Raw genomic sequence first — 26,114 nt, forward strand, 5'->3', positions numbered from 1 at the left:
ATGTGAGGTAATATCTTATTGTGGCATTTCCTTGATAGTGATGTTGAGCACCGTTTCATGTACCTGTTTGCCATTTGTGTGTCATCTTTGGGAAAATGTCTATTCAACTCCTCCGCCCATTTTTAAATCAGATTGTCTTTTTGTCGTGGAGTTGTGTGAGTTCCTTATATATTTTGGGTATTAACCTCTTGTCAGATATATGATTTGGAAATATTTTCTCCCGTTCTGTAGCCTGCCTTTGCATTTTGTTGATTATTTCTTTTGTGGGGCAGGAGCTTTTTAGTTTGATGTAGTCCCACTTGTTGATTGTTGCTTCTGTTGTCTTTGGTGTCATTGCCAAAAAAAATTATCACCAAGACCAATGTCAAGGAGATTTTCCCCTATATTTTCTTCTAGGAATAGTTTCAGGTCTTATATTTACATTTAAGGCTTTAATCTGTTTGAGTTTATTTTTGTGATGTAAGACAGGTAGCCAGTTTTATTCTTTTGTTTGTGAAAACTATTTCCAACACCATTTATCAAAGAGACTGTCTTTTCCCCAATTGAGTATTCTTGGTTACCTTGTCAAATATCAATTGACCATATTTGCATGCATTTATTTCTGGGCTCAGTTCTGTTCCATTGGCCTATCTGTTTTTATGTTAGTCCTATCACATTTTGATTACTGTAGCTTTGTAATATAGTTTATAATCTATATTATTAGACTAGGGAGTGTGATGCCTCTGGCTTTGTCCTTTTTTTCTCAAGATTACTTTGGCTATTCAGGGTTTTTTTTGTGGTTTCATAACAGTTTTTGGATTGCTTATTCTATTTCTGTGAAAAATACCATTGAAATTTTAATAGAGATTGCATTGAATCTGTAGATTGCTTTGGGTATTATGGACATTTTAACAATATTCTTCCAATCCATGAATACAAAACATCTTTCCCAGCATTTTTAAAATTCATATAAATTAGTGATATTTTCTGCATGTTCTTCCTCTTGATCTCGCTCACAATTATATCAGAGTCCTTACTGGTCTTTTCTAGCCCAAGAACTGCAAAAATAGTTTTCGTAAGTATCTTCTTCCTACATACCTAAATTGAAATTGTACTGTAGTGCAAACATGGTGGGGGCAAATATTTCACCCTCCTTATCAAAATTTGTTATGAAACTGGAGGGTTTAACTTTGTAAGAAATAATCAGAATGTGTATTTGTTAAATAATAACATTTATTTTGTATATTGTTGAATCTTTTTGAGTACTTAACCATAATCTTTACCTTTTTACAAATGCAGTCAGTGTTATGGATGTTCACTTTTATGTGATGGGACTGTAAATAATCTCTTTTTTCTATTGTATAGAAATTTACAGCAACAATGTCAACACCAGATAAGAAGGCCTCACAGAAGATTGGTTTTCGATTACGTAACTTACTCAAGCTTCCCAAAGCACATAAATGGTGCATATATGAGTGGTTCTACTCAAATATAGATAAGTATGTATCACGGCTCATATCCTGAATGTCATTTGAATCAGAAGTTTAAGGTTATCACATGTTAAAAGCCTCAACTTTTTCTAGAGGTCTATTTTGATTCTGTTTTTTTCCTGAATTTCTTTTCCTATTCCTCATTCTAGTTTGATCTGTTTCTGTTTTTCATGCTTTTCTTGCTTCCTCTCTTTTGGGGACATTGTTATAAGTTTTTGTGAAAAATCAAATGAAAGTATAATTTCTATATTAAGACTATGCAGTGGAGATACCCTGAAAACAAAGCACCATTATTTTCAGTGAATGGGACTTGTTTTATAAATCTTAAGATTTTAAACGCTAGTATAGTAGTAGAGAAACAGTTATGAGTGGTAAAAGTGATTCAGGAAGATTTTTAAGAGTCTTTCTATTTAGGGGATGATATTCATTCACTTTTTCATTATATTTAAGTGTTTAAGTAGAACATAGTAAGAGATTTGGGTGAAATGCAATTATTCAACAACAGAATTCATTGAGGAAAGATTCTGATTTCTCATCCACTGCAATCTAATTTTACCTAACCCATGCTTGTCAGTGGTACTTGCTTTGCTGGCTACTTATCTTTATTTCCTTTCTCTGTTGTTACCAGTTGCCTACTCTGAACCTTGTTAATCTCATGAACATTCATATTTAAGCCCAAGTCATTCATGTGTCATTACTAAGACCGGTTCCTCATTTCCCAAACTCATCAATAAAATTGTCTTATTTTTGTCCACAGTTTTTTTCATTATCTTAATTAAGAGAGCTCTCAGGGTGTCCTAGTATAATCTGTGTTCTCCATTTCCTAAGAACTAATCTAACTCTTTAGGAAATGGCAACCCACTCCAGTGTTCTTGCCTGGAGAATCCCAGGGATGGGAGAGACTGGTGGGCTTCTGTCTATGGGGTCACACAGAGTCGGACACGACTGAAGTGACTTAGCAGCAGCAGTTTCCTAAAACTAGTATCAAAGAGAACTCCTTGGTGATGGTATTTATTATCTTTGGGACAAAGATAGTTTGTAGTTTATATTCTTTATCCTCACCAGATACAATGATGGTGCTAAAATAGCTTCCCAAAGGATAGACTCCTATAGGAGATTTAATGAAAATTAGTGTCTCCTGGAATCTCAAGCACAGACAGTACCTCTTGAGTAACTTTTACACATTATTTGTTTTATAAATGCAAACGATTTAATTTAATTTTAACACTTGGAATTTGTGCCCATTTTGTATTTATTTTGGGTAGAAGTGAAAGTTTGGTGTCTTGGGATTGATTGCTCTTCAAAATTGGATTGCATATTTTGAATTTTATGTCTCAAGCTGTATATTAACTTAAAATACCATTTCTCTTTTACAGACCGCTTTTTGAAGGTGACAATGACTTCTGTGTGTGTCTAAAGGAATCTTTTCCTAATTTGAAAACGAGAAAATTAACAAGAGTGGAATGGGGAAAAATCAGGAGGCTTATGGGGAAACCACGGAGGTAAAAATGTTTTTGTTTAAAAGACTAATACCAAAACATAACTTTCCAGAGTAATTAATTATATGTTAAATATGTTCTATTGACCAGTGTTAATGTAGGTGCTTTTTATACTTAGGCAACTTGTAATTAAATACACAATTTCATTTTTCTTCAGATCACAGGCTTTGAACATAATTTTTTTATATTAGCTATGCCCCGCTAAGAGAAACCCAAGTAAGACGGTAGGTGCTGAGAGAGGGCATCAGACGGCAGACAGACTGAAATCACAATCACAGAAAACTAGCCAATCTGATCACATGGACCACAGCCTTGTCTAACTCAATGAAACTAAGCCATGCCGTGTGGGGCCACCCAAGACAGATGGGTCATGGTGGAGAGGTCTGACAGAATGTGGTCCACTGGAGAAGCGAATGGCAAACCACGTCAGTATTCTTGCCTTGAGAACCCCATGTTCTGAACAGTATGAAAAGGCAAAAAGATAGGGCACTAAAAGATGAACTCCCCAGGTTGGTAGGTGCCCAATATGCTACTGGAGATCAGTACAGAAATAACTCCAGAAAGAATGAAGGGATGCTGCTACTGCTGCTGCTGCTGCTAAGTCACTTCAGTTGTGTCCGACTCTGTGCGACCCCATAGACGGCAGCCCACCAGGCTCCCCCGTCCCTGGGATTCTCCAGGCAAGAACACTGGAGTGGGTTACCATATCCTTCTCCAATGTGTGAAAGTGAAGTCGCTCAATTGTGTCCGACTCGTAGCGACCCCATGGACTGCAGCCTACCAGGCTCCTCTGTCCATGGGATTTTCCAGGCAAGAGTACTAGAGTGGGTTGCCATTGCCTTCTCTGAATGAAGGGATGGAGCCAAAGCAAAAACAATACCCAGTTGTGGATGTGACTGGTGATAGAAGCAAGGTCCGATGCTGTAAAGAGCAATATTGCATAGGCATCTGGAATGTTAGGTCCATGAATCAAGGCAAATTGGAAGTGGTCAAACAGGAGATGGCAAGAGTGAACATTGACATTCTAGGAATCAGCAAACTAAAATGGTCTGGAATGGGTGAATTTAACTCAGATGACCATTATATCTATTACTGTGGGCAGGAATCCCTTAGAAGAATTGGAGTAGCCATCATAGTCAACAAAAGAGTCTGAAATGCAGTACTTGGATGCAATCTCAAAAATGACAGAATGATCTCTGTTCGTTTCCAAGGCAAACAATTCAATATCACGGTAATCCAAATCTATGTCCCGACCAGTAACACTGAAGAAGCTGAAGTTGAACGGTTCTATGAAGACCTACAAGATCTTTTAGAACTAACACCCAAAAAAGATGTCCTTTTCATTCTAGGGGACTGGAATGCAAAAGTAGGAAGTCAAGAAACACCTGGAGTAACAGGCAAATTTGGCCTTGGAGTACGAAATGAAGCAGGGCAAAAGCTAATAGAGTTTTGCCAAGAGAACGCACCGGTCATACCAATCACCCTCTTCCAACAACACAAGAGAAGACTCTACACATGGATATCATCAGATGGTCAACACCAAAATCAGATTGATTATATTCTTTGCAGCCAAAGATGGAGAAGCTCTATACAGTCAGCAAAAACAGGACCAGGAGCTGACTGTGGCTCAGATCACGAACTCCTTATTGCCAAATTAAGACTTAAATTGAAGAAAGTAGGGAAAACCACTAGACCTTTCAGATATGACCTAAATCAAATCCCTTATGATTATACAGTGGAAGTGAGAAATAGATTTAAGGGACTAGATCTGACAGACAGAGTGCCTGATGAACTATGGACGGAGGTTCATGGCATTGTACAGGAGACAGGGTTAAAGACCATCCCCATGGAAAAGAAATGCAAAAAAGCAAAATGGCTGTCTGAGGAAGCCTTACAAATAGCTGTGAAAAGAAGAGAAGCGAAAAGCAAAGGAGAAAAGGAAAGATATAAGCATCTGAATGCAGAGTTCCAAAGAATAGCAAGGAGAGATAAGAAAGCCTTCCTCAGCAATCAATGCAAGGAAATACAGGAAAACAACAAAATGGGAAAGACTAGAGATCTCTTCAAGAAAATTAGAGATACCAAGGGAACATTTCATGCAAAGATGGGCTCAATAAAGGACAGAAATGGTATGGACCTAACAGAAGCAGAAGATATTAAGAAGAGGTGGCAAGAATACACAGGAGAACTGTACAAAAAAGGTCTTCATGACCAAGATAATCACGATGGTGTGATCACTCAGCTAGAGCCAGATATTCTGGAATGTGAAGTCAAGTGGGCCTTAGAAAGCATCACTACGAACAAAGCTAGTGGAGGTGATGGAATTCCAGTTGAGCTATTCCAAATCCTGAAAGATGATGCTGTGAAAGTGCTGCACTCAATATGCCAGCATATTTGGAAAACTCAGCAGTGGCCACAGGACTGGAAAAGGTCAGTTTTCATTCCAGTCCCAAAGAAAGGCAATGCCAAAGAATGCTTACACTGCTGCACAATTGTCCTCATCTCACACACTAGCAAAGTAATGCTCAAAATTCTCCAAGCCAGGCTTCAGCAATACATGAACCGTGAACTTCCAGATGTTCAAGCTGGTTTTAGAAAAGGCAGAGGAACAAAAGATCAAATTGCCAACATCTGCTGGATCATGGAAAAAAGCAAGAGAGTTCCAGACAACCATCTATTTCTGCTTTATTTGCTATGCCAAAGCCTTTGACTGTGTGGATCACAATAAACTGTGGAAAATTCTTCAAGAGATGGGAATCCCAGACCACCTGACCTGCCTCTTGAGAAACCTGTATGCAGGTCAGGAAGCAACGGTTAGAACTGGACATGGAACAACAGACTGATTCCAAATAGGACAAGGAGTACGTCAAGGCTGTGTATTGTCACCCTGCTTATTTAACTTAAATGCAGAGTACATCATGAGGAACGCTGGGCTGTAAGAAGCACAAGCTGGAATCAAGATTGCCGGGAGAAATATCCATAAACTCAGATATGCAGATGACACCACCCTTATGGCAGAAAGTGAAGAGGAACTAAAAAGCCTGTTGATGAAAGTGAAAGAGGAGAGTGAAAAAGTTTGCTTAAAGCTCAAGATTCAGAAAACTAAGATCATGGCATCTGGTCCCATCACTTCATGGAAAATAGATGGGGAAACAGTGTCAGACTATTTTTCTGGGCTCCAGAATCACTGCGGATGATGATTGTAGCCATGAAATTAAAATATGCTTACTTCTTGGAAGGAAAGTTTTGACCAACCTAGACAGCATATTAAAAAGCAGAGACATTACTTTGCCAACAAAGGTCCATCTAGTCAAGGCTATGGTTTTTCCCGTGGTCATGTATGGATGTGAGGGTTGGACTATAAAGAAAGCTGATCGCTGAAGAATTGATGCTTTTGAACTGTGGTGCTGGAGAAGACTCTTGAGAGTCCCTTGGACTGCAAGGAGATCCAACCAGTCCATTCTAAGGGAGATCAATCCTGGGTGTTCATTGGAAGGACTGATGCTAAAGCTGAAACTCCAATACTTTGGCCACCTCGTGCGACGAGTTGACTCATTGGAAAATACCCTGATGCTGGGAGGGATTGGGGGCAGGAGGAGAAGGGGACGACAGAGAATGAGATGGCCAGATGGCATCACCGACTCGATGGACATGAGTTTGAGTGCACTCCAGGAGTTGGTGATGGACAGGGAGGCCTGGCGTGCTGCAATTCATGGGGTCGCAAAGAGTTGGACACGACTGAGCGACTGAACTGAACTGACGTACACTACAAAGTATTGATATGATATACTTTTTCAAATATCCTAAAAAAAAAAGAACCCAGGAAAGAGCTTAGCAGGAAATGTGCAGAATACTCAGCATTCTAAAATCAGTCCCAGTGAAAATATCACTAGACCTTTAAAAAAGAAAACTAGACCAACTCATTCTAAATTTCATATAGAAGAAATCAAGCAGGAAGAGCCAGGAAAATTCTGAAGAAACAAAGTAATGAGGGTAGATTATGTAGTATCTATATATGTTTGAAAGTATGTGTTACCAGATATTAACATTGATATAACATGATCATAAGCAAAATGATGCAATCAAAATGATGTCATAGTGATACTTGAATAAAAAGATGAATTAAAAAGGAAAGAAAGTCTATGAAATTAACACAACACTGTAAATCAGCTATACTCCAGTAAGGTTAAAATATATTTATTGAATCAAAGATGTCCACAGAATTTTAATGCATAATAACACTGATTGCATCTCAGGCGTACAGAGGAGAAGGAGTTTAAGTTATTTATTCAGTGGATATTGAGACCACTCTGAAACAATCTAAGAAAACACAAGTTGATTTCATACCTCAGACCTTACACCAGGAAAGATTTGAAAGGATCAAAGATTCAGGTTTTTAAAATGAAACAGTAAAACTACTAGGGGAACCTGTAGGAAAGTTTTGCTTAATCTTGAATTGGGGAAGATCTTTTTAACAGTCCCCAGATCTAGGAATCATGAAAGAAAATATTGATAAATTTGATTTTGTTAAAAAAAAAAAAAAAAGCATTTTTCATTGCTCACCCCCCCAAAAAACCATAAAGTCAAAAGACAATGACAGAAATATTTATAATTCTTACCACAAGGCTGATCGCCGAAGAATCGATGCTTTTGAACTGTGGTGTTGGAGAAGACTCTTGAGAGTCCCTTATACTGCAAGGAGATCCAGCCAGTCCATTCTAAGGGAGATCAATCCTGGATGTTCATTGGAGGGACTGATGCTAAAGCTGAAACTGCAATACTTTGGCCAGCTCATGCGACGTGTTGACTCACTGGAAAAGACTCTGATGCTGGGAAAGGTTGGGGGCGGGAGGAGAAGGGGACGACCGAGAGTGAGATGGCTGGATGGCATCACCGACTCTGTGGACATGAGTTTGAGTGTACTCCGGGAGTTGGTGATGGACAGGGAGGCCTGGCGTGCTATGATTCATGGGGTCGCGGAGAGTCGGACACGACTGAGCGACTGAACTGAACTGAACTGAACCACAAAGGACCAATTTCTAAATATGTGAAGAACTACAAATCAGTTCAGTTCAGTTCATTTGCTCAATCATGTCCAACTCTTTACAACCCCATGGACTGCGGCACGCCAGGCCTCCCTGTCCATAACCAACTCCCAGAGTTTACTCAAACTCATGTCCATTGAGTCGATGATGCTATCCAACCATCTCATCCTCTGTCGTCCCCTTCTCCCGCCCTCAATCTTTACGAATCAGTAAAAATATCAAATAACCTGTAATAAAAATGTCTGTTTATACAAACAGTACCTAAGAAAGGATAAGGAAGTGGTTCGTCTAAACAGCTGAAAGAGTTCAATCTTACTTATAATGAGAAATACAAAATCAAAGTATGCCACGATCCTTTTTTTAGCTATCAGAACAACAAGAGTTCCTAAAGTTTGAATACATTGGGTTGGCAATGGCATGGTGAAAAAGCCACTGTTGGTGGTGAGAGAATAAATTTATGTAACCTGTGTGGAGGGCAGTTTGGTAATATCTGTCAAATTTACAAATTCCCATACTCTTTGACCTAGTACTTCTATGAGTACTTATACATGGATAAAATGACATGTACAGTGTTATTTGTAGAAGCAAAAGATTTTAAAAAACCTAAGTGTCCATAAATAGAGGAATGATTAATTAAAGTAGGATACCTCAATAAAAGAGAAAACTGAAATCATTTAAAATCAGGGAAAGTTTCTTATGTACTGCTAAGATACTTTAAGAAAGCAGAATACACAACAGAGCATATTGTAGCTATTTGAGAAAAATAGGAAGGGAACATAAGCATTTCTTGCATGTATATTTCTAAAATTTAATATCAATAAAAGGCAGGTACAAAATTTATTGTCATCATCTGGAAGACAGAATAGGAAACCGAGGGACAAAAATATTCAGAGTTTGTTTTTTTTTAATTGCATTTAATTAGTTATTTTTTGCTGTGGTGGGTCTTCATTGCTACACGGGCTTTCTCTAGTTGCAGTGAGCGAGGGCTATTCTTTCTTGCAGTCTGCAGGCTTCTCAATTGCAGTGGCTTTTCTTGCTGAGGGCGGGCTCTAGAGTGTGGACCCAGTAGTTGCAGTGCATGGGCCTAGTTTCTCTGTGGCACGTGGTATCTTCCTGAACCAGGGATCAAACCAGTGTCCCCTGCACTTAAATCACTTGACCACAACGGAAGCCCTAGAGTTTTCAATGCCTTTTGAACCTTTTAAATTAGAAGCCTGTGAATGTATTTAGTATGCAAAAATGCTATTTAAATAAAATTCGATTTCCAAAACTGTGTATTTATATCCAGAATGTATGAAGAACTCTGAAAATTCAGTAATAAAGCTCAAACAGGAGAAATCCCTGGTGGTCCACTGGTTAGGGATCTACATTTTTCACTGCAGAGGGCACATGTTTGATCCCTGGTTGGGAATCTAAGATTCTGTATGCCGCATGGCACAGCCCAAAAATAAAAAGAATCAAACATCTCATTTAACAAATTGGTAAAAAAAATTTTAAATAGATAATTCATCAGTGATGTAGAGATATCATATAAACCAATGAGGGGATATTAAACATAATTAATCATTCAGTTCACTTCAGTTCAGTTCAGTCGCTCAGTCGTGTCCGACTCTTTGCGACCCCATGAACCACAGCACGCCAGTCCTTCCTGTCCATCACCAACTCCCGGAGCTCACTCAAACTCATGTCCACAGAGTCGGTGATGCCATCCAGCCATCTCATTCTCTGTCATCCCCTTCTCCTCCCGCATGCAAATTAAAACCACAGTGTTAAAAATTTACACAGCTAAGCATGCCAAGTATTGGTGAATCTGTGGGAAAACTTGAACTCTTATACACTGCTGATGGGAATATAAAATGGTATAACCACTTTGAAAAAACTGTTTGGCAGTTCCTGTCCCTTTATTTTTTTTTATAAGACTTATTTTTTTTTTTCAAAAACAATTTTACTTAAAAACAACCTTATCTTAAAATGGAGTAACTTTGGTTTTACGACCAGCAAGCAAAGTACAGAAGCAAAAATGCATTACAGGAGCATTAAGTTCTACATTAGGTCACAGCGTCTAATCTGAAATCACACCCATAATATCATTTTTCAGGATATCTGGGAAATAGTTATTTCTCAGGATGTATTCTTGCATCTTCTCATACCTAGAAAAACACTGACGTCATTAATGGTGAAATCTGCTTTGGCTATTAAAAAAAAAATTTTTTTTTTTTTACAATTAAAAGACTTATTTTTTTAAGAGCAGTTTAAGATTTGCAACAAAATTGAGAGGAAGGTACAGAGATTTTCCATTTACTGCCCCTCCCCCCACATACATAGCCTCCCTCATGTTAGTATCCTCTATCAGAGCGGCACATTTGTGACAGTAATGAACCTGCATCAGCACATGATAATCATCCAAAGTCCATAGTTCACATTAGAGTTCACTCTTGATGGTGTGCATTCTATGGATTTTGACAAATGGTGACATAGCCACCATTATATCATCAGTATTTTACAGAGATTTTCACTGCTTTAAAAATCCTCCAAGTTCTACCAGTTCACCAACTGCTGGTAACCATGGATCTTTTCATTGTCTCCGTAGCCTTGCATTTTCCGGAATGTCATATATTGGGATCACACAAAGTTTAGCCTTTTCAGATTGGCTTTATTTACTTGGTAGGATGCATTTCAGGCTCCTCCATGTCTTTTCATGGTTTTAGAGCTCATTCTTCTTTTCTTTAACTTTTAATTTTGTCTTGGGGTGTAACCAACTAACAATGTTGTGATAGTTTCAGGTGAACAATGAGGGGACCCAGCCATGCATATACATGTATCCATTCTCCCGCAAATTCCCCTCCCTTCCAGGCTGATTGATATCTTCATATGTTCATTATCTTGACTGTAGTGGTAGTCTTATGGATATATGTTTTATGGCATGAAAGCTATGTTTAAATACCTTTGGTTCATCCTAGAATTTGAAAATAGAAATAAGATGGGCCCGAAAAATAAGAGTACATTCAGTATTCATACTTAAAGACAGAAAATATGATTAAAAGTTTACACGGTGGCAGGTCTCATCTTTTAATTCCTATATTGATATGCTCCCTAGGTCACAGGGAAAATATGTTCTTTTGAATAGAATATTGAAATTGAAATTTGTTCTTAAGAGAGGACCTGGGATCCAGATGCAGTTTTGTCAAAGGATAGTGAACAATAGATCCTCCTGCTTTGTAGGAAGAAGCAATCTAGACTTACTTATGTATCTTTCAGTCTTGCAAGATCCTGTTTTTAAAACAACATAATGGTAATTTACTTTGAAGAGAAAATTACTATTTTTAAGAACCCATTTTTAAATACAGTACTCAATGAAAGAAATAAAGGGATTAGTGATATGGATGGTGTGACTTGAAGTTTTTATATAGGACAGTTATCACTTTATATGATTTTTATAATTTATTCTAGATGTTCTTCTGCATTTTTTGAGGAAGAGAGATCAGCATTAAAACAGAAACGGCAGAAAATAAGGCTCTTACAACAAAGGAAAGTTGCAGATGTTTCACAATTCAAAGATCTCCCAGACGAGATTCCTTTGCCCCTGGTTATTGGAACCAAAGTTACTGGTAGGTAAAGATAAGCTTATTACTATTTTGACTTGTGGTTTTTCACCAAGATAACCTTTATTAGACAAATGGCCTTTACATTTAGAAAGCCTAAGCTATGTTTCTGTAGCAATATTCTGTAGAGGTTACTGTTCTTCATCTGTGAAGTCTGTTTTTTAAAGGAGTTGGATAAAAGTGTACATCTTCACAGCAGTGTCTTCCACAATGTAAAGTAAACTGCCACAAAGATGAAATTTAAAATTAAGTGTAATGTTTAAATTTTTAAAATTTTGTTTTTTTGCTTCTATATTATATTGATTTTCTTTTCTGACCAGTCTTAAACCTGGTTAGTTCACAAACACCATTGTTCCTGTGATCTTTGGGTTTATAAATACTCAATTTCTAATGACTAAATGACTAAACTACCTACTAAATAGTTTTCTCAACTCAATTTCTAATGACTAAATGACTAAACTACCTACTAAATAGTTTTCTCAAAATTTTGTAAAGATGTAAATTCTGTCAATTTGTAGGTAGTGATTCTATATGGTCACTTCAGTTACAACATTGAGGGAAAGTGCCACTAAAATCTCAAGTTTAGGTTAATCCTTAATAATTTGGTAATCTAAAATTACAATTTGTGTAATATAAGCAATAGCAAGGTGTTCAGTGAGTAGATAGAGTTAAAGTTTGAAAGAAATCATTGGATTAATCAGAGAGTATTTTCTGGAGGAAAGAGAGCCTTGAATTACATATTTATATCATTTTTTCCTGGTTATAAAAGTGGTACATTTTTTCATTATATTGTAAAAATGGATAGTGAAGAGGAAAAGTAGACAACAGAGAAAAGGCTGTATCATGCATATGAAGTGCAATTGGAAAAGAGAAGAATGCATTTAGTCATAAACCACCATGTACAGAAGTTATAGGTGATATATATGATCTCTCCCTTAACAAAATTAGTCTGGGAATGAGGATGGAGATAGAGTGAGGAGGAGATAGCTTTCCTGAAAAAATGTGTTAGTTCTAAAATCCCCGTATAAATAAGTGCGTATACAAAGTCTACAATGTAGACTAATCAGAGAAATGCTGACGTGAATAGAGTGACTCATAGACCCAATTAGGAAGTCCTTAAAAGTTAACTGCTCCAGAATTTTAAGTACTAATGGTATTATTTAATAAGAACTGAAAGTTTTACAGAGGATCAATAAGTAGGTACTTTTTTACAATGCAGAATAGAGGGACTAGATGTATCAAGATATGAAAGAAGTTTGTAGGAATAAACTACTAGAGCTTTTGAAAGTTTCTATTTGATCTAGGGGAGGTGTCAGCATATGATAAAAAATTACTAAACCTATGAAGAAACAGAAAAACAGATTCTATAGTTAAGACCAAAAACAATCGACAGAATTAGATGCTAGGGTGACTCAGATATTGGAATTAGTTTCAAAATATATGTTATAAAGCATGTTCAAGAACTTAAATGTAAATACGATCATAATTAGTGAGGATATCACAGTAAATAAATGGAAATTACTTTTATAAAACAAGTAGAAAATTAAAAGTATAGTGTCTGAAAAGAAAATTTCTAAATGGGTTTAAAAGCATATTGAAAACAACAAAAAGTAAGAGTCAGTGAACTTCAGAATAAATCAGTTGAAATGATCCATTGTGACAACAGGGAGGAAAAAAGTGGAAGAAACATTCATAGAGCCTCAGAGACCTGTGGGACAATATTAAGCAAATAAACGTATAATTAGTGTTCTTTTAAAAAGAGAGGCACAGTGGCATGTAAAAAGACAAAAGATTTGATTTTTTTCTTCCAGTTTTATTGAGATGTAATTGGCATACAGTACTATAGCTTCCCAGGTGGCACAGTTGGTAAAGAATCCACCTGCCAGTGCAGGAAACACAAGAGATGTGGGTTCGATCCCTGGGTCAAGACGATCCCCTGGAGGAGGAAATGGCAACCTACTCTAGTATTCTTGCCTGGAAAATTCCATGGACAGAGAAGCCTGGTGGGCTACAGTCCATGGGGTCTCAAAGAGTTGGACACAACTTAACGCATGCGCGTGCACACGCGTGTACACACGCACAGACAAACACAAGAGTCAAGTATAGGTCATAAAGATTTAACTTACATCCACAACATTTCCTGACCTCAGAGAAGTGACCTTTTGTAAGAGAACTCCTGTGCTTCCCAGCAGCTCACTTCCCTCTGGTCACCAGAGCTATATTCTCTAGAGGTGCCCCCATGTGGGCTGCCTGGATCCTTCTGTTGTGGTGGACTATTTATGGGCAGTCTGGTAGGTGTGGCTGACCCTCCTTCTGGTTGGTTGCTAGGCTCTGCCTTGTGAAAGGCTTCGGTCTGTGGGCTAGGTCATCAGGTGGCTAGTTGCGGAAAGGGGCGGGAGTCCTGGGACTGATGCTGGCTCACTGGTGGGTGGAGCTGGTTTTGGGGTGGGTGATTGCAGATCTAGATCTGGGGTCCCAGATCTAGTGCTGATGGTTGGGCCAGTTCCTGGCATGGCTGCCTGGGGTGGGGGTGTGGTCTGGGTTATCCCAAAGTTTATGTCAATGGATCTATATCTTGGGGCTACTGGTTGAGGGGTCCAGAATGTCTAGTAGCAGCTATCAGCCTGCTATTGGCAGACCAGAGCCCCTGGTAGTCCCTGGCCTATTGTCCCACCACTGGTGGATGAGGGCATTTCCACCATGCGCAGCTAGCTGAGGGGCCAGAGGTGTCTCAGAGCTGGTATTAGCCTGATGGTGGCCAGGCCAGTCCCAGGGTCTTGGGGCTGGTGCCAGCCTGCTGGAGTGTGGGCTTCATCCTGAAATAGCAGGCCCTAGGGCTGTGGTGGTCCTGGGGCTGGCATCCACCCAGTGGAGGATGAGACAGGGTATCAGATCCCCTAGCTGGTGCCCACCCCTTGATAGGTAGAGCTGGATCCTGGATTTTCCATCTGTAGGACTGGGATACTGGAGCTGGTATCCACCTACTGGTGGGTGAGACTCGGTCCTGGGCTAGTGCCAGCTCACTGGTGGGTGGAGCCAGTCCCAAAGTCCCTGGCTACAGGGCCCTAGGGGTGCGTTGGTGTCAGTGGTCGGTCCTGGGCCCTCTGATAGATAAGGCCAGGTCCTGAAGCGGCTGTGGGCTCAGGGACTCCCTGTTGGCTAGCTGGTGGGCGGAGCTGTGTTCCCGCCCAGCTAGCTGCTTGGCCTGAGGTGTTCCAGCACTGGTGTGGACAGGCTGGTGGGCGGGGCCAGGTCTGAGCCTACTACCTTAGAGTGAGGATTAAAAAATGGCGCTTGCCAGCACCAGTGTCATGGTTGAACAAGCTTCCAGAAATGCCTGCCCCAAGTGTCTTTTTCCCCTGGATGAGCTCCACTTGGCTCCTGCCTCGCAGGGAGGCTCTCCGAGATCAGCAGGTGGGTCTAACCAAGGCTCCTTTTGAATTACTGCTCTTGCACTGCGTCCCAGAACGTATGAGGTTTTGTGTGCACCCTTTAAGAATGGAGTTTATTTCCTCAGCACTCTGGCTCTCCCGAATGTACGCTCTGCTGGCCTTTAAGGGTAAACGTTGTGGGGTTTGTTTTCCCAGTGCAGGACTTCCAGTTTGGAGAGCCACAACTGGAAGTTTGTGGAGTTTAGATCCCTTGCTCCTTGGGAAGAACTTCTGCAGTTCTGATTATCCTCCCCTTTGTGGGTCACCCTTGTGGAGGTATAGTTCTTGACTGTACCGCATCCCTGTCCCTCCTTCTTGTCTGATTATGGTTCCTTTATGTCTTTAGTTGTAGAAGATCTTCTTTGCTTGCCTTCTGGTCTTTCTCATCAATACTTGCTCTGTAATAGTTATAATTTTGTTGTGCCACTGGGAAGAGGTGAGCTCAAGACCTTCCTACTCCGCCATTTTGGCCAGTTTACTCAAATTTAATTAAACAAAAAAAAAAGTACAGGTCTTTAATACTCTGGGCTTTCCAGGTTACTCAGTGATAAAAGAATCCACCTGCCAATGCAGGAGATGCAAGAGGTCAATCCCTGGGTTGGGAAGATCACCTGGAAAAGGGAATGGCAACCCGATCCAGTATTTTTGCCCGTAGTGTAGAAAATACTGTAGCCTGTCAGTCTCTTCTGTTCATGGGATCGCAGAGTCGGGCACAACTGAGCGACCCACACACACCACACCTTAGTACTCTAAACCACAAGTCACACAACCCACATGTATACAAAACCCCACAGTTAGAGCAAATCTCGAAAGCAGTCTTAGGAAAACAATGTATATGAGGAACAGTGATACAAATAGCTCCTGACTTCTCATGGGAAAAGAACACTAGATGTTACCTCAAATGAAAATTTCAGGTTGAGGGGAAATGATACCAAATGGAACCTTGACTATAGAGTAGGAGCTCCAGAAACTGTAAATGTATGTATAAAATGTAACTGTTGTGTTTCAAGTTTCTTAAATTTGTTGTGAGGGCATACAGTATTAATTATCATTAGAGTATAATAAATGAAGAGTGGATATTATAAGCCTTAGAATATTAAGGTTCAAAAACCTTAGTGTACATCAGATTAGCTGGAGAGCTTTATAAAGGACAGATTGCTGGCCCCTGCCCTAGAGTTTCTGATTCAGAGAGTCAGGGGTCGAGCCTGAGAATTTGCATTTTAAGAAGTTTCCAAGTGTCAGGTGTTGGCACTGCTGGAGTGAGCTGTACTTTGAGAACTAGTAAAGGAATTACTTTCTTTTTTTTTTATTTAATTTTTATTGCGGTAACTTTGGTTTATAACATAAGTTTCATGTGTGTATTTTTTCTTCTCGTTACACTGTAGCATGCTCACCACAAAAAATGGAGTTCTTATCTCTCACCTTACAGGTGATCCTCTTTATCTGTTTTACCCCCCAACCCCCATCCCACTCCTTCCCCTCTGGTAATGACTACTCTGTTTTATGGCTGAGTGGTATTCCATTTATGGTAATCACTATTTTTTCTTACACTGGAGCTGTATTTAGTGTGTATGTTTGTGTGTGTGGCATATCTTTTTCCATTCATTCATTGATAGATACTTAGGTTATTTCCATATTTTGGCTGTTCTAAATAAAGCTGTGATGAACATAGAGGTACATATATCTTTTTGAATAAGTATTTTTATATTCTTTGGATAAATACATAAATGGGATAGATATCGAAAGATCATGTGATAGTTCTAATCTTAATTTGGAGGGGACTGTTTCTCCATAGTGACTGTACCTGTTTACATTCTCACCGACAGTGTATGAGGGTTTCCTTTTCTCCACATCCTTGCCAACCCTGTTATTTCTTTCCTTTTTGATAATAACCATTCTAACAGATGTGAGGTGATACCTCGGTTTTTTTTTTATTGAAGTACAGCTAATAAACAATTTTGTGAATATAATTCCCTGTGCTATAGAGTAAATCCTTGTTGCTTGTCTGTTGTAGTATAGGAATTTGTTAATTCTATACCCCTAATTTACACCTCCTTCTCACCTCCCTTTCCCCTTTGGTAACTGTAAGTTTGTTTTCTGTTTGTAATCTCTTTCTGTTTGGTATATAAATTCATTTGTATTATTTTTTAGATTCCCTATACAAGTGAGATCATATAATTTGTCTTTGTCTGACTTACTTAGTGATATTCTCTAGTCCATCCATGTTGTTGCAAATGTTTCATTCTTTTTTATGGTTGAGTAATATCCCATTGTGTGTGTGTGTGATATAGATATATATATAGAGAGATTCATATCTTCTTAAACCAGTCATCTATTGCTGGGCATTTGAGTTTCTGTCTTGGCTGTTGCATATAATACTGCTGTTTGCAATGCTGATGAACACTGGGGTGCATGTATCTTTGCAGATTAGAGTTTTTCTCATTCCTGGATAAATACCCAGGAGTGGGATTGATGGGTCATATGATAACTCAATTTTTTGTTTTTCAAGGAACTTACAGACTGTTTTCCATAGTGGCTACACCAATTTACATCCCCACCAATAGTGTATAAGGGTTCCCTTTTCTCCACACCCTCTCCAACATTTTTTATTTGTAGACTTTTTAATGATGGCCATTCTAACCAGTGTGATGTGGTACTTCATTCCAGTTTTGATTTGCACTTCTCTAATAATTAACAATTTTGAGCATTTTTTCATGTGCCTTTTGGCCATCTGGGTGTCTTCATTGGAGAAATGTCTATTTAGATCTTCTGCCCAGTTCATGGTTAAGTTGTTTGGTGGTTTTTTGTGTTTTTTTTTAATTACGTCATGGTTTTGATTTTCATTTCCCTAACAGTTAGTGATGAATATCTTTTCATGTGCCTGTTGGCCATCTATATGTCTTCCTGGAAAAATGTCTATTCAGCTTTCTGCCCATTTTTTAATTAGGTTGTTTGTCTTTTTGTTGTTGAGTTCTTTAAATATTTGAGATATTAGCCAATTAATGTATATATGAGTTGCAAATATTTTCTCCCATTTGGTATGTTGTCTTTTCATTTTGTTGATGGTTTCCTTTGCTGTGCAGAAACTTTTTAGTTTGATATGATCCCATGTATTCAGTTTTGCTTTTGTTTCCCTTACCTGAGGAGACATATCCAGAAAGATATTGCCAAGATCAATGTCAAAGAGCATGCTACAGTGTTTTCTTCTAGGAGTTTTATTGTTTGAGATCTCACATTCAAGTCTTTAATCCATTTTGAGTTGATTTTTCTGTGTGATGTGACATAGTGGTTTCGTTTCATCTTTTGCATCTGGCTGTCCAAGTTGAAGGAATTACTTTTTAAAGTGTTGAGAGATATACCTAAAAAGCCAATAAAGAAATTAAATTGACATACTAACAAATTCTCAGTTAAGTGAAAAGATGACAGGAAAGAAAGGACAGAGAAGTAGAAAATAAATAGCAATGGCCAGTCCTGGTGTCTGAGTGATTCCCTGGGCCCAGCAAAGGGACCAAGTTTCCAGAGCCTTGAAGACAAGGGGTAACACCCCAAAATATGGACTCATTTTCCACTCTACCTTCATTGGCCGAGCAGCTGCCAAGAACAAAGGTCGCAGCTGCCAAGAACAAAGGTCGCATCTCCCGATACCTGGCAAACAAATGCAGTATTGCCTCACGAATCGATTGCTTCTCTGAGGTGCCCACCAGTGTTTTTGGGGAGAAGCTTCGAGAACAAGTTGAGGAGCGGCTGTCGTTCTATGAGACTGGAGAGATTCCCCGAAAGAATCTGGATGTCATGAAGGAAGCAGTGGTTCAGGCAGAGGAAGCGGCTGCTGAGATTACTGGGAAGCTGGAGAAACAGGAGAAGAAACGCTTGAAGAAGGAAAAGAAAAGGCTGGCTGCAATTGCCCTGGCTTCTTCAGAAAATAGCAGTGCCCCAGAGGAGTGTGAGGAGACAAGTGAAAGACCCAAAAAGAAGAAAAAGCAAAAGCCCCAGGAGGCTCTTCAGGAGAATGGAATGGAAGACCCATCTGTCTCTTTTTCCAAACCCAAGAAAAAGAAATCTTTTTCCAAGGAAGAGCTAGTTAGTAGTGATCTTGAAGAGACAGCTGGTACTGGAAGTCTTCCCAAGAGGAAGAAATCTTTTCCCAAAGAGGAACCAGTTACTGACGCTGATGAGTCAGAAAACAAGAGGGTCCCCAAGAAAAAGCGGAAATTGTCTTCCAAGGAGGAGCCACTCAGCAGTGGACCCGAAGAGGCTGCTGCCAACAAGAACAGCGGCTCCAAGAAAAAGAAAAAACTCCGAAAGCTATCCCAGGAAAGTTAGAATGGACATCTTCTAATGGGGCATAATTTAACAGAGGTATTCCCCATCCCATTCCCTAGAGCCCAATAAAAATAAAAACAAACAAAAAAAAAAGAAAATAAATAGCAAGATGGTAGACTTATATCTCACCCTTTTAAAATTATATTAAATCTCAATGAACTGAACGCTATACTTGTATTTATTTTTTTTAAAGTCACACTCAACTACAGTTGACCATTGAACAGCATGGATTTGACATGTTTGAATTGTGTGAATCCATTTATTTGTGGATTTTTTTTTCAAAACATTGACAATTTTGGGGGAGATTTAACAATGTGGAAGAACTTGCAGATGAATTGCTTAGCTTTGAAATATTGAAAAAAAATTTTAAAGTTACTGTGTCATGAATGCAGAAGATATATGTAGACATAGTCTATTTTATCATTTGCTTCCCATAAAATGCAACAGTAAAATTTATCAGAACTTACTCCCACAAACATAGTCTATATACATTTACCATTGAGAGAAATGGAAGCAAACATAAAGATGCTGTATTAAACTGTAACTTCTCAAAATTAACTGTAGTACACACTGCACTACTGTAAAAATTTCATAGCAACCTTCTGTTGCTATTGCAGTGAGCTCAGGTGTTTCAAGTATCTGCTTAAAATGCTGTGTAATAGTAATCATCTCCATGTGATCAGTTTGTCCGCAGCAAAATGCATGTGATTGCCTTAAAAAGCGATTTCTTATAGTTCTCAGATATTTTTCATTATGTTTAGTGTAACACCATAGACTGTGAATAATTTCATAGGGCCCATGTGAAGTGCCACAGTGATGCTGGAGTTGCTCCCAAGAAGCAGAGAAAGGTTATGATATTATAAGAAAAAGTTGAATTGCTTGATATTGTAGATTGAGGTCTTCCGCTATGATTGCCCACTATTTCAAGATAGATGAATCCACATAAGGACCAGTGTAAAAAAAAAAAAGGAAATTTGTAAAGCTATAGCTTCAGCTATGCCAGCAGGCATGAATACCGTGCATTTTTTGAAATATCTTTTTATCTCATAATGAAAATGTAGCTCTTATATGAGTGCAGGATTGATATAAGGAAGACAGACCTATGGACAACAAAGCAAAAGGGATTGAAGGATCTAAAGCTAAAGAATTTAGTGCCAGCAAAAGATGGTTTGATAATTTTAAAAGGAGGTTTGGTTTAATAAATATCAAGATGATAGGAGAAGCAGCTTCTGCCAACCAAGAGGCAACAGACAGATTCCAAATGCCTTTAAAGAAATCATGGAAGAGAAAGGATATCTGCCTGGACAGGTTTTTAATGCCAACAAGTGTCCTATTCTGGGTTAAAAAAAAAAAAGCCTTATAGTAAGGAAGAAAAGCAAGCACTGAGATTTAAAGCAGAAAGAGAGGCTAACAGCTGCAGATGCACTGGGTTTATGATCAAGACTACCCTTATATATAAAACTGCTAACCTCAGAGGCTTGAAGGGGAAAAATAAACATGAGCTGCTAGTCTTTTGGTTGTACAACAAGGAGTCCTGGATGACAAAACCCCTTTTTCTGGATCAGTTCCATTGATGCTTTGTCCCTGAAATCAGGAGGTACTTTGCCAGTAAGAAAGTGCCTTTTAAAGTTCTTTGATATTGAACAATGCCCCTGGCTACCCAGACTCCCATGAGTTCAGCCCCGAAGTCATTGAACACAGATATAACATCTATAATTCAGCCTCTAGCCTTAAGGACCTTTAAGGCTCGTTACACAGGGTACTCTGTGGAAAGGGTTGTCAACACTGTGGAAGAGAATGCAAATAGAGAAAATATCACGAAAATCTGGAAGGATTATATCTTTGAAGATGTCATTGCTATTATAGAAAAAAGTCTGATAGAGCCAGTCAAGGAAATCATGAAAGAGATTGTAGCTGTATGGGGTGAGGGGGGGAAAGGTTGGGGGTGAAGGGGTTTGAGATGAAGATATTTTCAAGAACTAATAGACACCACACCAGAGGAATTAACAACGCAACTTGATGGAGATGATCACTTCCGAATTAGTGCCAGAAAAATAAGGAAGAAGACATAGAAGATGCAGTGCCAAAAAATAGATCAACATTAGACAATCATGTGTCATCAGGGAAATGCAAATTAAACAGTGAAATACCATTATATACCTACTGCTGCTGCTGCTGCTAAGTCACTTCAGTCGTGTCCGACTCTGTGTGATTCCATAGACAGCAGCCCACCAGGCTCCCCGGTCCCTGGAATTCTCCAGGCAAGAACACTGGAGTGGGTTGCCATTTCCTTCTCCAGTGCATGAAAGTGAAAGTGAAGTCGCTCAGTCGTGTCAAACTCGTAGCGACCCCATGGGCTGGAGCCTACCAGGCTCCTCCGCCCATGTGATTTTCCAGGCAAGAGTACTGGAGTGGGTTGCCACTGCCTTCTCCAATACACCTACTAGAATGGCCAAAATCAAGAACTTGATGACACCAAACATTAGTGAGAATGTGGAGCAACAGGCGAGAATGCTAAATGGTACAGCCACTTTGGAAACCTGTTAGGCAATTTTTTACAAAGTTAAACATATTCTTACCACATAATCCAGCAGTCACACTCCCTGTTGTTTACCAGATGAGTTCAAAAAACTTATTTTTGCACAAAAAAGTGCACATGGATGTTTATAGCAGCTTTATTTGTAATTGTCAAAAGTTGGAAGAACCACTGTGTCCTTCATTAGATGAATAAACTGGTACATCCTCACATGGACTATTATTTGAAGCTGTAGTGAAATGAGCAGGAATTCCCTGGCATTCCAGTGGTTAAGACTGCGCTTCCACTGAAGGGGGTGCAGGTTTGATCCCTGATTGGGTAACTAAGATCCCACATGCTGCACAGCCAAAAAAGAATAGATAAAATAGCAATAAGAATAAAAAAATAATTATACAAATAAATAATGACTGATCAACTAGATATCTATATGGAAATGAGCCTTGACCTTTTCTCATACTATACAAAAAGCTTTATGTAAAATGGACCAAAGGGCTAAATGTAAAAGCTAAAACTACAAAACTTCAGTAAGTAGACACAGGAAAATATCTCGTGATCTGTAAGTAGGCAGAGATTTCTTGGATCTGACAAAAATAAAGGTGATTTTTACATTGAGCTTAAATTTAAAACTTCTGCCCACTAAAAGCCAACAAATAGGCAAGCCATATACTAGGAAAAAATATTTCCAAATCTTATATCTGAAAAGGGACTACATCTAAAAAACATAACTCAATTATTTAGTGATAGAAATATAAATAATTCAGTTGAAAAAATTAGACAAAATACTTGTGTAGAGGCTTCCCAGAGAAAGATCTATGAATAGCTAATAAGCACATGAAAAAACACTCAGCATCAATTAATCATCATGGAAGTGCAAATTAAAAGCATAATGAAATACCACTACACACACCAGAATGGCTAAAATTGAAACTCCTGATAACATCAAATGTTGACAGAGATGTGGATCTACCATAATTCATTGTTGATAGGATGGTGTACCACTTTGGAGAAAAGCAGGACGATTTTTTTTAAATTAATTTATTTATTTTAATTGGAGGCTAATTACAGTATTGTAGTGGTTTTTGCCATACATTGACATGAGTCAGCTATGGGTGTACATGTGACCCCCATCCTGAACCCACCTCCCTCCCCGTCCTATCCCTCTGGGTCATCCCAGTGCACTGGCCCTGAGCACCCTATCTGATGCATTGAACCTGGACTGGTGATCTGTTTTACATATGGTAATATACATGTTTCAATGCTGTTCTCTCAAATCATCCCACCCTCGCCTTCTCCCACAGAGTACAAAAGTCTGTTCTGTACATCTGTGTTTCTTTTGCTGTCTCACATATAGGGTCATCGTTACTCTTTCTAAATTCTGTATATATGCGTTAATATACTGTATGGTGTTTTTCTTTCTGACTTACTTCACTCTGTATAATAGGCTCCAGTTTCATCCACCTCATTAGAACTGATTCAAATGCATTCTTTTTAATAGCTGAGTAATATTCCATTGTGTATATGTACCACAGCTTTCTTATCCATTAGTCTGCCAGTGGACATCTAGGTAAAAGCATGACAATTTTTAATAAAATTAAATTTATGCCTGCCCTATGACCCACCAGTTCTGTTGCACAGAATTTAAGTAAGAGAAATGAAAAGTGCTATTCACAGAAGGATATGTACAAGAATAGTCATAGCATCTTTGTTCCAGTTTTATAGCCAAAACCCAGATTCGCGCCAACAACGGGCAAATGGATAAACATAACATGGTATTTTCTCACAGTGAAATATAAATTGACAATAAAAAGAAACGACTGACATATAGATTAACTTCAGACAGTATGCTAAGCAAAGAAACTGAAAACTAAAAAATGTGTATTGTATGGTTGAATTTATATGAAGTTGTAGAACATAAAAATTAGTTTATGGTAGAAAAATATTATCAGAAAAGTGGTCACTTCTGAAGAAAAGATTGCCTGGGAAGGGGGAATTTTCTGGGATAAGAATATTTCATGACTTGATAAGGATGAATGATTTCGTTTTTGTCTCAAAACTTATAGAATTATATGCTTACATTTTCATTTTACTGTATGTAAATGTTACCTAGAAAGAAAAAGTATATAATCAAGCAAAATTTCACACTCCTTATTGGGAAGAAAAAGTAAAGAAGGAGTAGTAGACAGATTTTTCCCAAAAAACAACAACAAAAGGAATTTTTAAAGTAACTGAGATTGTGCAGTAAGTGGAAAGGCAACAGGTAAAAAGTGACTGTACATGATTCTTAGATACACAATTAAGAACAGAAGAGTTTTGACAAACACCAAAATGATGGAAAATTTGAATAGTGGAGAAGTTTGGGGGAAATGTCTAGACATCATATTTTAGCCACATGATATTAATTTAAGAAGTTCATCAGTTGTCCTTTGCTGTGAGTAGTTCTAGAATTCTGTGTAGTCAGAGAAGTCAGGGTTTAAGAAGAGATTTTTTAAATGATTGGCTTGTTAAGAAATTTTAAGAATTGGAACTGTCCTAAAAGTAATATAGGTTATCTAAGTCTCATTTTCTTGCATTGTGTATTTGACCCTATAAACAGTCAGAGGAGTAGAGTGGCCATGTAATTTATCACCCAAATAAGCACCTTCTGAGAGTAGAGGAGGAGGTGCTGTTAATAACTGAGGTAGGATAACAAGTGTAAATGGACATTGTCTAATATGATTTATGGATTAATAGGATTTACTCTATCTGATGTTTTTGAAATTTCTTATTGTAAAGTATTCTCAAAACCTTAGGATAAAGGAAGTGCTGATAACAACAATATTTTTTTCTTACTTTCCTGACCAAGAGTCTGCTTTTTACCCCTGAGTTATCATGTGTATTATACTAACTTACATTGCTGCTTTTGCTTCTGTTTTTTTAGGTTTGCGTTGTCGACCCCAGTAATCTAGTACATAAATGGCCGTTAATGAGAGGGCTGCCTTAGAGATGAAGAAGTTTAAATATTTTTAAAACTCTTTGAACCAGTTAAGTAAAACTGGTTAGAATTTAGTCATCATTATACTCCTATAATAATAATTATTATTGATTTCAAATTGATTCAGATATAGATCTGTAGTTCAGTTCAGTTCAGTCACTCAGTCGTGTCCGACTCTCCGCAACCCCATGAATCACAGCACGCCAGGCCTCCCTGTCCATCACCAACTCCCAGAGTTCACTCAAACTCATGTCCACAGAGTCGGTGATGCCATCCAGCCGTCTCATTCTCTGTCGTCCCCTTCTCCTCCCGCCCCCAACCTTTCCTAGCATCAGAGTCTTTTCCAGTGAGTCAACTCTTCTTATGAGGTGGCCAAAGTATTGCAGTTTCAGCTTTAGCATCAGTCCTTCCAATGAACACCCAGGATTGAGGGACATAAATAATATCCACATAAAAATTATGGAAATGTCTTCTTTTTGTTGATGTATAAGAGCAATACATTCTCACAGCAAAACAAAAATACCACAAAAGTGTAGAAAGAGAGTTTTCTCTAAACTTTTATAAATCTCCCTCTAAAGTTTGATGTATCTAAGTATACAATATATGTCAGAACATAAGATGGTCCTCCATCCAGAATATGTTTGAGTTCTTACAGTATTCATGTTATAAGTATTCTCAGTTTATTTTATATAATGAAGTCTGCTTGATGAAGACTCAGTAATTTCTAATTTCTTTTTTTTTGGCTGGAGAAAGTACTCTGTATGGTTTTACTTCTTTTAAAGTTGTTGAGACTTGTTTTATGGCCCGTCATTTGGTCTGCCTTGCAGAATGTCCCATGTGTATTTCAAACGACTGTGTATTTTGCTGTTGGGTTAAGCATTCCATATATGTTAGATCCAATTGGTTGATAGTGTTGTTCATATCTTCCATATGCTTACTGATTTTCTGTTTTATTGTTGTATTAGTTAATGAGATGAATATTAAAATCTCTAACTTTATTTTGTCAGATTTTGCTTCAGGTATTTTGGTGCTTTGTTAAGGTGCATATTTATTTATATTTGTCATATTTTCCTGATACATTGACTCTATTGTCATTATGAAATGTTCTTTGTTTCTGGTATTATCACTTACCTTTGTTTTGTTTAGTGGCTAAGTCATGTCTGTGTGTATGTCTTTGTATGTATGTATGTCTGACTCTTTTGCAACTCCGTGGACTGTAGCCTGCCCTGCTCTTCTGG

General features: G+C 38.4%; 1 protein-coding gene across 1 annotated transcript in view; it reads left to right on the forward strand.

Annotated features, from left to right (window-relative positions):
• LIN9 (lin-9 DREAM MuvB core complex component) overlaps positions 1–26,114 on the forward strand; it is an 89,716-nt gene that overhangs the window by 21,262 nt on the left and 42,340 nt on the right. Inside the window, exons 5-7 of the mRNA XM_055419783.2 lie at positions 1,345–1,478; positions 2,846–2,971; positions 11,464–11,621. Coding sequence (XP_055275758.1) covers positions 1,345–1,478; positions 2,846–2,971; positions 11,464–11,621 — 418 coding nt within the window. The remainder of the gene's footprint in view (positions 1–1,344; positions 1,479–2,845; positions 2,972–11,463; positions 11,622–26,114) is intronic.

The sequence above is a fragment of the Moschus berezovskii genome, chromosome 17, assembly GCF_049115385.1.
Source record: "Moschus berezovskii isolate FMDL1 chromosome 17, NW_MosBer_1.0, whole genome shotgun sequence".
Lineage (NCBI taxonomy): Eukaryota > Metazoa > Chordata > Mammalia > Artiodactyla > Moschidae > Moschus > Moschus berezovskii.